Genomic DNA, 13,424 nt, shown 5'->3' with positions numbered 1-13,424 from the left:
TTGTGAAGGAACATACAAGAAGTGTGCTTGTTACTTCAATTTTTTTATTTCTATCTGCTGATTTGGGTTTTTAAAAAATGTTTATTTATATATTTTTAAGATAGAAAGAGCAGGGGAGGGGCCGAGAAAGAATCCCAAGCAGGTTCTCCACTATCAGCACAGAGCCCGACTCAGAGCTTGGACCCATGCACGGGAGATCACGACCCGAGCCGAAATCAAGAGTTAGACCCACTGAGCCCCCCAGGAACCACCACCCCCGCCATCTGCTGATATTCTATCAGTAAATCCACATGTGTGTAAATGTGAACGAGCAGTTAAATTTGTTAGATGAATATAAAGGTTGTTAGTACAAAGCCAGTTAAGTACATTCATCACCATCCCTGTATTTGTTGTTACTTGTATCACCAGTTTTCACATCATCGCTCAAGTGCCAAAGTATGACAGACCATGGAAGACTAGATATTCAATCTTGAATGTCACCTCATGAAGGCAGGTTGGCTATTTTGTTGACTGCAACATTCCCACAGAACAGGACCTTATGGACAGTAGGCAGGAGTGAAATACGTATCTGCTGAGGGAGGTAATACCTTTTACCGTCAAATCTTGAATGATGATATGCCTACAAAATTTTCACCAAACTCTCAGGGATTTAAGCTTTGGAGAGGTCTTCTTCCTTCACTACTCTGTCTCTCCTCTGAAATATTAACTCCCTTAAGTATTAAGACAGTAACAGATGGTCTGAAGGGAAACCACATTTACAGGTTTGAAGAGCTTTACAATGTGTGCTCTGGGAATAGGATGATTGAAGGCTGAGAATCAGCTGGGGCCTCCAGGAGATGCCTATCTCAGAGGGTTTCTGTGAGGATTTGGGGGAGTAAATGAGATATCCAGGAAGTGCTTGCGTCAGAGCCTAGCAGAGGAAGCACGCAAATGATAGTTGACGTTGACATTATTATTACTTTAAGGATTAAGCTAACCATGTTTAAGCTGCATGTATGTCCTTTCATATATCCTCCTCCATAAAATATTTATGGCACATCGCGTTCAGGCCTTATCATTCACATTTCACTCATTTAATTTTCACGGGAGCAGCAGAGGACTACGTTATCAATCCCATTTTACAGATGAGCAAATTGAATCTTAAAGAAGGAAGGTAACTTCCTTGAATCCATGGGGCTGATAAATGAAAAAGATTAGAATACAAAAGTCAAAAACTTGTCAGAAATCGAAGACCTCTGTTATTTCACACTACTCTATGGCATATACAAATATTTCAGAGGCGTGAATTAACTGAGATCAATTTCACTTTCTAAATCTTTTGTTTCAGCTTCAAATGTGTAAAATACCACAAACCTGCCCATAGAGTGCTGAGTCAACTGTCTGGTGCTCAAGAAAAATGTCACTGACTTAGTCCCTATCTCATCCCGCCCTTTTCCTCAATTTGGATCAGTTCTCAGTATGTTGGCATTTCCACTGAAGAAGGCCCAAGGGGAAAGATCAGACCCCAAGTTCTTCTTTCTATAACTTGTTGAGAACTTGGGTGAAATACTTTGTGAGTGAGAGAGCCTGGGACTTCTGCATGCAATGACATGGTTGGTTTATCTGCCTGCGTCACACTGCTGTGGCTTCCCCGTTAGGGGAAGCACTCAGTCTGACATTCTCCATACTACAACAACATACACATTTATCTGACCTTTCCAAAATGTGATGTTAATTTTAAGTTTCAGAAAAATATTGAAAGCCCTTCCCCCACCAATTACTTTTTTTTTAAGTTGAAGTTCTTTTCCATTGAAAGATGAGTCCTGTATTTTTCAAATTTTTCTTAAATAATCCTGAAGAATGGATGAACATTGTTCTCTTCTCTGTTGTATAAAGAGTCATTTCTTCAGCATATCTTTATTTGTAGAAGCAATAGTTATCGAGTAAAATTAATCACATAACTATTTCCTCTACCTAAATTCAGAATATCAGAAAAACATATGGGATTAAACTGAAAAATTCAATTCAAATATGAAGAGTATAAAATATACCATTGGAGGGTTATGAGGATTATATAAAATTTACTCTTAACAGATACAAGACTGCCTGGTACCTAGTAGGTGTTCATTAAATGGGAAATGCTTCTGTTCCCCAACATCCCCCCACATTACATTGATTTGGACTTCACCAGCAGAGGGCGCTCACAGTGCTGTGAGATTTGATCAGCGGCCTTCTGCTCCTTAAGCCAAGTGGCCCCTTTAAGTTTTTCTTATCAAATTATAATTACTATTAAATCCATTATTTTTACTATATTAAACTATGTACTTTTCCCACACACCAAATAAGATGTGGTGATGATGCTTCTAAAAGATAACAGTGATGTTTATGAACTCAGTAGCAATAACAATAATTTTGAGTCATGAAAAGGAAAATATCCAGGTTTTAGAGATGATATGGGACGTGAGAGTACTGAACTTCCAAGACCATTTCCTCCAGCTTGTCTGGAGTCAAGATATAAAAATAAGCAAACAAGAGGCAAGATATCAAAATAAACACCAAAATTAGAAAGCAGTCTCAAAGTATTTTCTTTCGGGGAAAACACGTATTTACACGCCATATTCTCAGGCTTCCTGGTCCATATCTGACAATGACTGATCATCACACTCAGTTTAGGTGAGACAGGGCTGATATAACCATAGGGCTGAAAAAGTCTGCTATTTGAGTCTTCTGTTTCATTTTATTTAATAGCCCTTTTTTACTTTATAATTTTATTTATTTTACTTTATTGTATTCAGAAAGAGGTGGATGTCCCCAAGCAGAAGAGCCAAGTTTTAGGGTTGCAATTTTATAAATCTGGGTTGATCCTGAGTCATCACTAGACCTCAAAGTTCTAGAAAACCAGGTCACTTATGAGCTTAATTCTAGGTTCGGGTTCTCCTCCAGGGACTTTAGGCCCAAACGTCTTCAAATTCCTACAGAAAACCTAAACAAGTTTTATTTTTATTTTTATTTTTTACTAACTACAGCAGAAAAGTGTACCACAACTGATACATTTGGTGAGCATAATTTAAAGAGGCACTGTTGTCTTACAACAACAACTAATATTTATAAAATGCTTCCTATATACCCAAGCACATTTGTAATACATGCAAACATATATGAACTCATTTAATTTTCATTATAGCCTTATGAGCAGATATTGCTATTATCATAATCCAAATTTTACAGAGGGAGAAACTGAAACAAAGGGAGATTAAGCATCTTGCTCAAAGTGGGAAAGGAAGGATTCAAGTCCATGCTGTCAACCGCCACCCTATACTACCCTTCAATGATTGCTATTAGTACTTTCCCCTGTGAAGCAGGGAAAGAATCCAAATATTGACGTCATTAATAAACCTATACTAATTCACTGTCTATAATAACCTACTATTATAACACTAATTTCCAATATTAGGAAATAAGGAAAGAAAATTCTCTATTTCCATGGTTTGCAATTCATCTCTTGGACTTAGGGGTTCATCTGAAAGACTATCATTAATATACGGATACCATTTTGAATGTCTTTGAAACAAGAACAATACAAAAGTGTAAAATAGAAAACAAAAACAAAAACAAAACCTCCAGGAAAACCTGCCCTCACTCAATGGTAGGTGGTCAATATCGAATCACTGTGCTTGGTTTTGGAATTTACACGGTAGGACGGAGGAGGTCCGGAGGATGCAAGGTCTGAAGTACATGAAAGAAAAGTCAGTCAGGAACTCCATGGCATCATCCAGTAGAGGGTCAGACTGAGATGAGGAGTTAGGGATGTCAGAAGACATGTCTCTGTCCAAGGTTTAAAGGATGGGATAAGATGTTACGGAGACAACGGTTTGTAGGCAAAGTGATGTGCTCAAGAATAGTAGAAAGCTTTCACAAGAAACCAAGAATGGTATCAGGTGAGGTAGACCTAGAATGATTTCACAAATGTAGCGTATACGTTGAAAGAATCTATATAGGGTGTAATGTTAAAAGGGCACCTCTAATCCATTTCACACAATATTTCCCATAAAAGAGATTCAACAACTAAGTCTGCATGCTTACTCTTTCTGAATGTATTTATTGTGAGTTATAGTATTTCAAATAATTTACAAGAAAAAGATTCCTTCCCCCCCCCACCCAATTCTTGGGGGTTAACAGAACAGACATCAGATATCAGAACAAACACACTGCATCACTGACCACCTGTAAGGCCACTTCCATGGTCCCTTTTGATGCTTCCAGCTATCTTTAAAAAAAAAAAAGCCCTGTTTTTAAAGATGGTCAGTTCCAAGCTCCCTATCTCAGGAGTGCCCATTATTGTTTAGATTTCCTGGTATGAGCAGGCAGAATCTCTGGAAACCAAGGCTGGCCCAGACCTCCTGGGATGATGCTCACATGTGCAGCAAACGAATCACCCAAATCTGAGAAATGTATCCATCCATTTCACATTTATTGAGCTTTTGCTACACTCTCATCAAAACTGGTCAGAACTGGCTTAACTACTCAGGTATCTGCTCTTCCAGGAACCCTTCTCTCATCACCCAAACAATTTCCTCTCCCCACTGTGTCTCCATCATCACGTTTATTGCATATTCTCATAATTAATGATCTAACGTTTACCTGTCTCTCGTCATTTAAACTGAATTCTTTGTTAGCTTCAAAGTCTTACTCAACTTTGTATTCCCAGTACCTGGCATAAGTAACCAATAAAATGTGTTTAATCAATGAAGGAAGAAACCAGATAAAAAAAGTTGTTGACACCTGCTACCAATATTTTCTCGCTCCTCACTTCTCAACTCTCTGTAGTCTGGCTTCACCACTAAAATTGGTCTAACCAAAAGGTTATTCATGAACAGTTTCTCTCTATATTCAATGAAATCTCTTAAGTTCTTACCTTGCTTGACCTCTTGGCAACTTTCGATACTGCCAATCACTCATCTCTTCTCAAGATCTCTCACCTTTTGACTTCCATAATGCCATACTGACCAGATTTCCTTGCTACCTCTTTGGCTCTTCCTTCTTAGTCATTTTCTCAGGCTCCTCTTTTCTTCTCCAGTTGTTCGAAACCATGGATGAATACTGGTGTCATCTGGGGACCTTTGGAAACCCTAATGCCCTACGAAGGATTCTGCATTCAATTCCATTTTGTAGAGGGTGGGGGTGGAAGAGTGGTTTCTACACCACCAACAAGCAATTTTCTGTCACTAGCTGGGTCAATTCACTAGCTACAATTCAACTCAATTCTAACACTATCTATCCAGAGATTGCACCCAATCCCACAGGTTAAGGACTTAGTCCTACAAGACTGTCCCTCTCCCAATACACATACACATACACATACACACACAGACACTTCAGAGGCCAATTGAAAGTCTAGGTTGTCAGCTATACTTCTGGCCACCTGGTTCTCAGAGGTTCCAAATTCTCCATCCCTGGGTTTGATTGATTTGCTAGAGCACCTCACAGAATTCAGAAAGGCATTTTACTTACTAGATTACTAATTTATTATAAAAGGATATAACTCAGGAACAACCAAATGCATAGGGCAAGGCATGAGGAAAGTACTTTCTCTAAGTACTCCACTCTGTTCACTAGCCCAGAAGCTCTCCCAACCCTGTCCTTTTGGGCTTTTATGGCTGCTTCCTTACACAGACATATCTGATTAAATCATTGGCCATTTGTGATTGATTCAACCTCCAACCCCACTCCACATCCTGAAGATTAGGGGGTAGGACAGAAAGTTCCAACCCTCCAATCATATGTTTGGCTCCACTGGCAACCAGCCCCCATCCTTAGGTAGGGTCCAAAAGCCACCTCATTAACAAAAGACACCTTTGTAACTTTCTTAGAAAATTTCAAGACTTTTAGGAGCTCTGTGCCAAAAACAGGGAATAAAAGCAAATATATTATTCTTACTATAAATCACAATGTCACACCTATCTAGACCCACCTACAAAGATTTTTATTTATTTAGGATGAGAACTGATACTCTTAAAGCTCTGCAGGAGAATCCAAGTTTCAGCTAGAGTTGAGCAGCACTGCTCAAGCCAACTGTCAAACTGTAGGAATCCTCTGGATCTATCCTGGACCCTCTGATCTATTCAGCCTAGAGTTTCCAAGTTAAACTCATTCACTCCCATGGTTTTGATTACCATCTCTATGTCAGTTGCAGTGAACTCTGAATTGCCAGTACAGACCTCTCCTGCCCAGCAGACCCATACATCCAACTGACTACTAGATATTTACTCCTATGTCTTCTGTGGCCAACACCATCATCCATCCAACAGCCCAGGTCGGAACCTTGGGTAACACCTTTGGAAACCTCCTTTTTCATCTCTCTCATTTAATAATTACCAAGTCCTATTGAATCTGTCTCTTAAATAACAGTAGAATATCTATTTTGCTCCATTCTTGCTGCCAGTGCCTTAGTACAAGCACTTATCATAGGTAGCCTAAATTATAACAAAATCTTTCTACAACTGTCTTACTACCTTCAGCCTTGACTCATTTACTCCAAAGCATTCACTATTCTGCAACCAGAAGTATCTGTCTAAAACACAAATCTGATTAGGTCAGTCCCCAGGTTCAATTACCAGTGGGTAATTCATACTCCTTAAAGACAGCTCACAAAGTTGTATTAAAAATAATCTCCAACCTACCATCCACTTCATACTCCACAGTCCAGTCGTACGTGTATTTCTTGCATTTCAAAGATGCCATGCTCTCAAAGACTTCAGGTCTTCATACACACCGTTGGCTCTGTCTGGCACCCTTTCCCGTAAACCTCTTCCTCTAGCCAACCCCCGAGTTTTACTCAGTTCTCCAGTTGAACATCAATTGCTCAGGAAGCCATCACCTTATTTTCTATTTCTAATTAGATTAGATGTTCTCAGCCTACTTTCCTATAAGAACCTGAGCTAGAGACTGTAAACCTGCCTGGGGGCAAGGATCGTGTTTCTTTCTTACATCCAAATTCTAGCCCCTTTGCAGTCCTCAGTAAATGACTGAAAGAATAAACAACCCATGTGTACAATGGATTGCCATATCTGGCCCTAGAACTGTTGCTAAGGGGAGATATTCTTAATCATTAGGAATATTAGTGGGTGACCAAGTAAACTCAAGGCAAAAAGCAAAATGCATTTAGAAAACCTCACCTCTCAAATTCAATGGCAAGCATTCTTTAAAGATGAAGTTTGGGAAATTTCTGGAAATCAGGGAACTTACATTTCTTAACATGATAGTTTATTAATGAAGCTCTCTGTCTTGATTTTCTGCATGATTAGAACCTATGTTCAGGGACAAGTTTTCAAAATGACCAGTCTGTATCAGCTTCATAAGCTACAATTTAAAGAGTTTGCAAATAAAAAAGAAAAGTTATCAAGAACATTATTTGAAGTTGCAACATTATTTGAAGTGTGAGGTTTGTTTGCCCTTCAATGTTAAGCCAATAATTCCTACAAATCAGGCAGAAGTGAGAATGAGGTAATCATTAGTTTAATGGCACAATGCTAATTAAATTCACCTCTTCCAAACAGGTTATTTAAAATGAGCCAGGAGGCTGACTAGGGTGATAAAATTCTAGAAAGAAATCTGAAGGGGAATAATGATGACTAACTTGCGATGGATCACTGTTCTTTCCAGTAAAGAAAAGAGAGGCATAAGCAAGAACCGTAAAGGTCTAGTAACTATACAGCACTTGTCTGGGAAAGAAAAGTGAAAGTCCTATTCATTTACACACAGACGCTGGGGAAGCACCTGCTACAAAGTTGGTGTTTTCTCATGCAGGGAATTTATAATTCTCTGGGGCAGTGCTGTCCAAAAGAAATTACTATATAAGCCATATGTGAAGTGTTCAATCCTATAGTAGCCACACTAATTTTTTTTAACATTTATTTATTTTTGAGCGACAGAGAGAGGCAGAGCATGAGCAGGGGAGGGGGAGAGAGACAGATACAGAATTTGAAGCAGGCTCCAGGCTCCAAGTTGTTTGTTAGCAGAGAGCCCGATGCAGGACTCAAACTCACCAAACTGCGGGACCATGACCTGAGCTGAAGTCGGACACTCAACCGACTGAGCCACCCAGGGGCCCCTATGGTAGCTACATTAAAAAGTAAAATAAACAAAATTAATTTAAAAAATCTCCTTTATGGGTTGCCTGGGTGACTCAGTCAGGTAAATATCCTACTTCAGCTCAGGTCATGATCTTGTGGTTTGTGGGTTTGAGTCCCACATCAGGCTCTGTGCTGACAACTCAGAGCCTGGAGCCTGCTTCAGATTCTGTGTCTCCCTCTCTCTCTGGCCCTCCCCCACTTGCGCTCTGTCACACTCTCTCTCAGAAATAAACATTAAAAAAAATAAATAAAAATAAAAATATACCTCATTTAACACACCCAAAATATTCTCATTTACATATGTAATCAATATTAAAATATTTATTTTGAAATATAATTAATATCTAAAAAATTAATGAGTTATTTTAATTCTTTTTTTATACTAAGTCTTTGAAATCCAATATTACAGCACCTCTCACTGCAAACTAGCTACATTTCATATGCTCAACAGCCACATGTGGCTACTGGCTACCATATCAGGCAGTGTAACCGTGTAACTTTAGACTTTTATTACCCAGATAAGTGTGTGTGTGTGTGTGTGTGTGTGTGTGTGTGTGTGTATGTATGTGTGTGTGTGTGTGTGTGTGTGTGTGAGTGTAGCAAGCATAAAATGCTATTAGTGGTGACTCCAAAGTAATAAAAGACCTGAAATATCTTCTGAATAACCAAAAAAAAAACAATCTGTTTAGTATAATTTTAAAGTCATTTATGTATTTTATTATATTCTAATGCTTTGAATATTGGTAATCCATGGACAGTCTATGATTACATACAGTTCTGGAGTCATCTGTGATCACAGTTTCCTTTAAAAAAGCCTCAACAGGGGTGCCTGGATGGCTCAGTCGGTTAAGCGGCCGACTTCGGCTCAGGTCATGATCTCGTGGTCTGTGAGTTCGAGCCCCGCGTTGGGCTCTGTGCTGACAGCTCAGAGCCTGGAGCCTGTTTCTGATTCTGTGTCTCCCTCTCTCTCTGCCCCTTCCCTGCTCATGCTCTGTCTCTCAAAAATAAATAAATGTAATAAAAAAATTTTTTTAATAAAAAAATAAAAATAAAAATAAATAAAAAATTTTAAAAGCCTGAACAAGAAGTGCCTGGGTGGCTCAGTCAGTCAAGTGTCTGACTCTTGATTTCAGCCCAGGTCATGATCTCATAGTAGTCAAATTGAGCCCTGAATGGGGCTCCACACTGAGCGTGGAGCCTGCTTGGGTCTCTCTCTCTCGCCCTCTCTCTCTCTCTCTCTCTGACCTTCCCCTACACACACTCTCTCTCAAAATAAATAAGTAAACATTTTTTAAAAGCCTCAGCAAAGACACAGAACATCTGAGTGGAAAAGCAACTGGACATGTGAAGTCACTATGGCCTCCTCAGACACAAAGTGTTCATGAACATATCTGGGCTCAGGCCTTCCTGATGGGGACACCACCTTTCTTTGGCTGGCAGAGGGAAGGAGGGAAGAAGTGAGAGGAGAGACACTTCTTAGGCAGGCAGGGAGGTGGAGGAAGCCTGTTTGCACGCAGGATGCAAAGTGCCTCTTCTACAATGAATTCACTTCACTGAAAGGCGTATCTTACTCTCAACACCTTACACCCTGGACGTTTTAGACCAACGGGCATCTGCTGCTCACTTCTGATTATGGCCACAGTGAATACACCACAGTGTGTGACAACATCATCCAGGGGTGGAGGCATGTAATGGGAGGGTATTGATCTCCTCTTTCAAGGGAGGAGTCCATCTGATTCAAACTTTTATCTGAAATTCTGAAACCTAAACACCAGTCCAAGTGAATAGTATTGAAATTACTAGGAGATGGGCACCGTTTTAAGAGACCTGCCAACTTCATTTCCTTGATAGTAAGTGAAGCCATTCCAAGTGAAAGAAAACACCTTACTGACATGGCAACCATAGCTCAATATTTAATTGTAAGATTTTGTTGGTTGAGTCAACAAGAAAATATTTCTCACCATGTTTCATCTCAACTGTTACCTCTTACTTTATGCATGTAACTTTTTTCTTTGTTTATTAATTACCTATTTATTACCCTCAACCTGACTATAACAGATAACATACAGATAGAGATTTAAGTAGAAAATAGAGACTAAAAGAAATAAATTAATGCTTTTTAAATATCTGTTCTATGTCAGGTATTGAGCTAAGCATTTTCTATACATTATAGTGACCCACATTTGAGACAGGAAAACTGAGGCAATCCTCAGAATCTACAGAATTAGAATACTGTGTGTGTCCATAGTTACATAAATTTTTCTTAAAACTTCTTCACAGAAAATATTACATAGTTCACAAACCTGAAAATCCTTAAATGTCTTTCATGACCAATTTATTGTTTTCAGTGCTTCTCTGCTAGACTTCATCCCCAATCCCTTATTTTACAGCTTCAAGTGACTTGAGTTTGTTCTGAATGGAAACACGATTTCCTTATTTAAGGAACAGAAGGTATATTGTTTAAAATGTTATAGGAGAGGCAACTTCAGTCAATTCTTTTACAAATATGCCAAGCTATTAACAAGGCTATAAGTGTTTCAACCAATGGATTGACTGAAAATCTTGTCTTCCTTTTTGCTGTTTATCTCCATCAATATCTTTTTGTATTGACTGAAAATGTGAAAGTTAAAAATGTCATTTGGTGAGGCACCTGGGTGGCTCAGTTGGTTAAGCGTCTGACTTTGGTTCGGGTCATGATCTCACAGTTCCTGAGTTCAAGCCCTGTGTCAGGCTCTGTGCTGACAGCTCAGAGCCTGGAGTTTGCTTCGGATTCTGTGTCTCCCTCTCTCTCTGCCCCTCCCCTGTTCTCTCTCTCTCTCCCTCTCTATCAAAAATAAATTTTAAAAAATGCCATTTGACTTATCATTTCTAATTATTCCCCTATTCATCAATCAGGTTGATGACAATCAAACTTCCACTTTGCCTTTGTTCGTTTATCCATCCAATAAATCTTCACTTAATTCATGCTTGTTCCGTATCTACCATGGATACATTTCTCTGAGGATATTTCTATAGTCAATCTCTATGCTCCACATGCCCCCAAATTTAGGTTTTTCTTCGATTTTGATGGGCATTTTAATCTCAAATTGTGTGTAATATTATGACGTGATCTTTCCAGTGAAACACAGACATCTAGAAATAGATTCAGTGCCCTTCCAGACAGGAAGTAGGTACTAAAAGCCAGTAGTTATGATGCCATGGATCAGGAAACCGTGACAGGACAACAGAAATGCAACTTCTCCTTGCTGAGACTTTGTCAGGATCCTCTGGCAGACCAACTCTGTGTCCTCCAGTCGCTAATTCTTCATCCCACAACTGTCTCATACAATGAAAATTATGCTTTGCAGAATTATTCCAAATGGGTAGGTCTGTGAACGTGTTAGGCTTTCCTAGTCTGCCTTTTGGGGATGGAAGATAATTAATGAGAGGCTAGGGTTTATTCTACATGCTGCACACAACTGCTAGACTTTTATGGATGCTCTCTGAGTTATGGGCATACTCTCTTTGAATTCATTCTAAATGAGGGAAACCAGCTTCCCAGTTGGAGAAAAAGCAAGGACTACTCTAAAAAGAAAAAGGGATTAAAGATGCAGTAGCTTATCCCAATAGTCTATTTATGGCAAAGATAAATATGAAAAAGGTACCAGTTGTAACCTTTTATTCACCATTCACAGAGAACATATCAGTACAGCAGACAACATATTGGACTCTTCATTTAATTTTGTCTGCACTGAAGACACACACAGGAAAGGAAAGGGCTTGGGCTTTGGAACCAAGCTGACTGGACTGACCTGAGATCCCATCTTTCACTCATTAGCCGAGTAACTTTAGAGAAAATACTTGCAACCCTCTGAGTCACAGAATTTTCACGTGTAAAGTAGGAACAATGCCAACCATGACCCACTGGTGCTTTGAGGAAAAAAAAAATTAAGTAACATATACATATAGCAGTGTCTAACAGTGTTTGGAACAAGATAGGTCTAAATTAATATTAGTTCCCCTTTTTTCCTCCATGTGTCTACAAAACAAATTTGTTTTTGGCTTTGACATGTGAACTTTCTCCCCTCCCCCATGAAAACACATTTGTTTTTGCCTGTTTGTTTGTTAAATGGTTTTATTTATTTTTGAGAGCGACAGAGACAGAGTGCAAGCAGGGGAGGGGCAGAGAGAGAAAGCGAGACACAAAATCCAAAGCAGGCTCCAGGCTCTGAGCTGTCAGCACAGGATCCCACCTGGGACTCGAACTCACGAACAGCGAGATCATGACCTGAGCTAGTCAGCCACTTAACCCACTAGACACCCAGGTGCCTCAAAAAACACATTTGTTTTCAAGTTGTCACATAACTAAGTAGAGACATTAAGAAATGACTTCAAATAGATGTATTCATTTAACATGAGAGTTTGGGGAGAGAAAAATTGACAATTACATCTTAGTCCTCATTTAAATTATATTAACAATGGAGATGCCAATTTTTCCTTGTTCTCTTCTTTTACATTTCATATTCTAAATAAAACTAAATCATTTTCTTTTTTAGAAAGTCCTTAAGCTAAATGTCAGGATATGGGATCAACTCCAACTGCTTTCCCTGATCTGTCCCTCAGCCTTTTCTTTAACAAGGCTGATAGGTCAAAGATGGAAATACAATTCTTAAGTGATGGCTTAGCTGGATCCTGTCCCTAATGTGCTGAGAGACTTATTTAAAATGTGTCTTACATGAGGAGGAGAGAGGGAGAGGTGAAGAGAATGTATCATAAGGAACTTTCCTCTCCAGAGTTTTGCCAGAGTACTGCAATCATTCTCATAAGCAAAAGGGAGAAAAATGTTGGCAGAAAGAAGGCAGTCACTTTTACACTACCAAGGTTAGAATGGTTTTGAGGGAAGGGTGAAAATCACTCACTTTAAACTAGAATAGGCAACATGGAGTTTTCCACGACTTGTGCTACCCCAGGGTCACTCGCCCCTGGTCCCAGGCCCAACTCACCCAGCTGGAGCTGTTCGCACGTCAGGTCTGGATTCTCTCCGATCTTGCATCTGTAAATCGCGCCAGGATTGACCACTGAAGCGTTGGCGAGCCAGCTGGCGGTGGGCGCCCCCACTACGAGCCTAAAGCGAGAAATGTGCACGTGCACGCAGACGTGAGCCGTGCTGCCCACTGAACTCCTGGTCTCTACACGCTTGCAGCTGGCAGCGGGGCGATCCCCCCCCCCCCTCCTCCGCCCACCGCCTCGCGCACCGAACCGCCACCCCGGCCCCGCAGCTCCAGAGCCTTGCGCCAGAGCGCACGCGAGGCGTGCCACCCCGAGATCGGCTCG

At 39.9% G+C, this 13,424-nt stretch overlaps 1 protein-coding gene across 1 annotated transcript in view; it reads right to left on the bottom strand.

The window, feature by feature from the left end:
• ITGA4 (integrin subunit alpha 4) overlaps positions 1-13,424 on the bottom strand; it is a 92,898-nt gene that overhangs the window by 78,859 nt on the left and 615 nt on the right. Inside the window, exon 2 of the mRNA XM_025933182.2 lies at positions 13,094-13,215. Coding sequence (XP_025788967.1) covers positions 13,094-13,215 — 122 coding nt within the window. The remainder of the gene's footprint in view (positions 1-13,093; positions 13,216-13,424) is intronic.

Source organism: Puma concolor, chromosome C1, assembly GCF_028749965.1.
Source record: "Puma concolor isolate L17-30 chromosome C1, mPumCon1.1.hap2, whole genome shotgun sequence".
Taxonomy (NCBI): domain Eukaryota; kingdom Metazoa; phylum Chordata; class Mammalia; order Carnivora; family Felidae; genus Puma; species Puma concolor.
The sequence above is the reverse complement of the archived record's forward strand: the minus strand, read 5'-3'. Positions and strand labels throughout refer to the sequence as shown.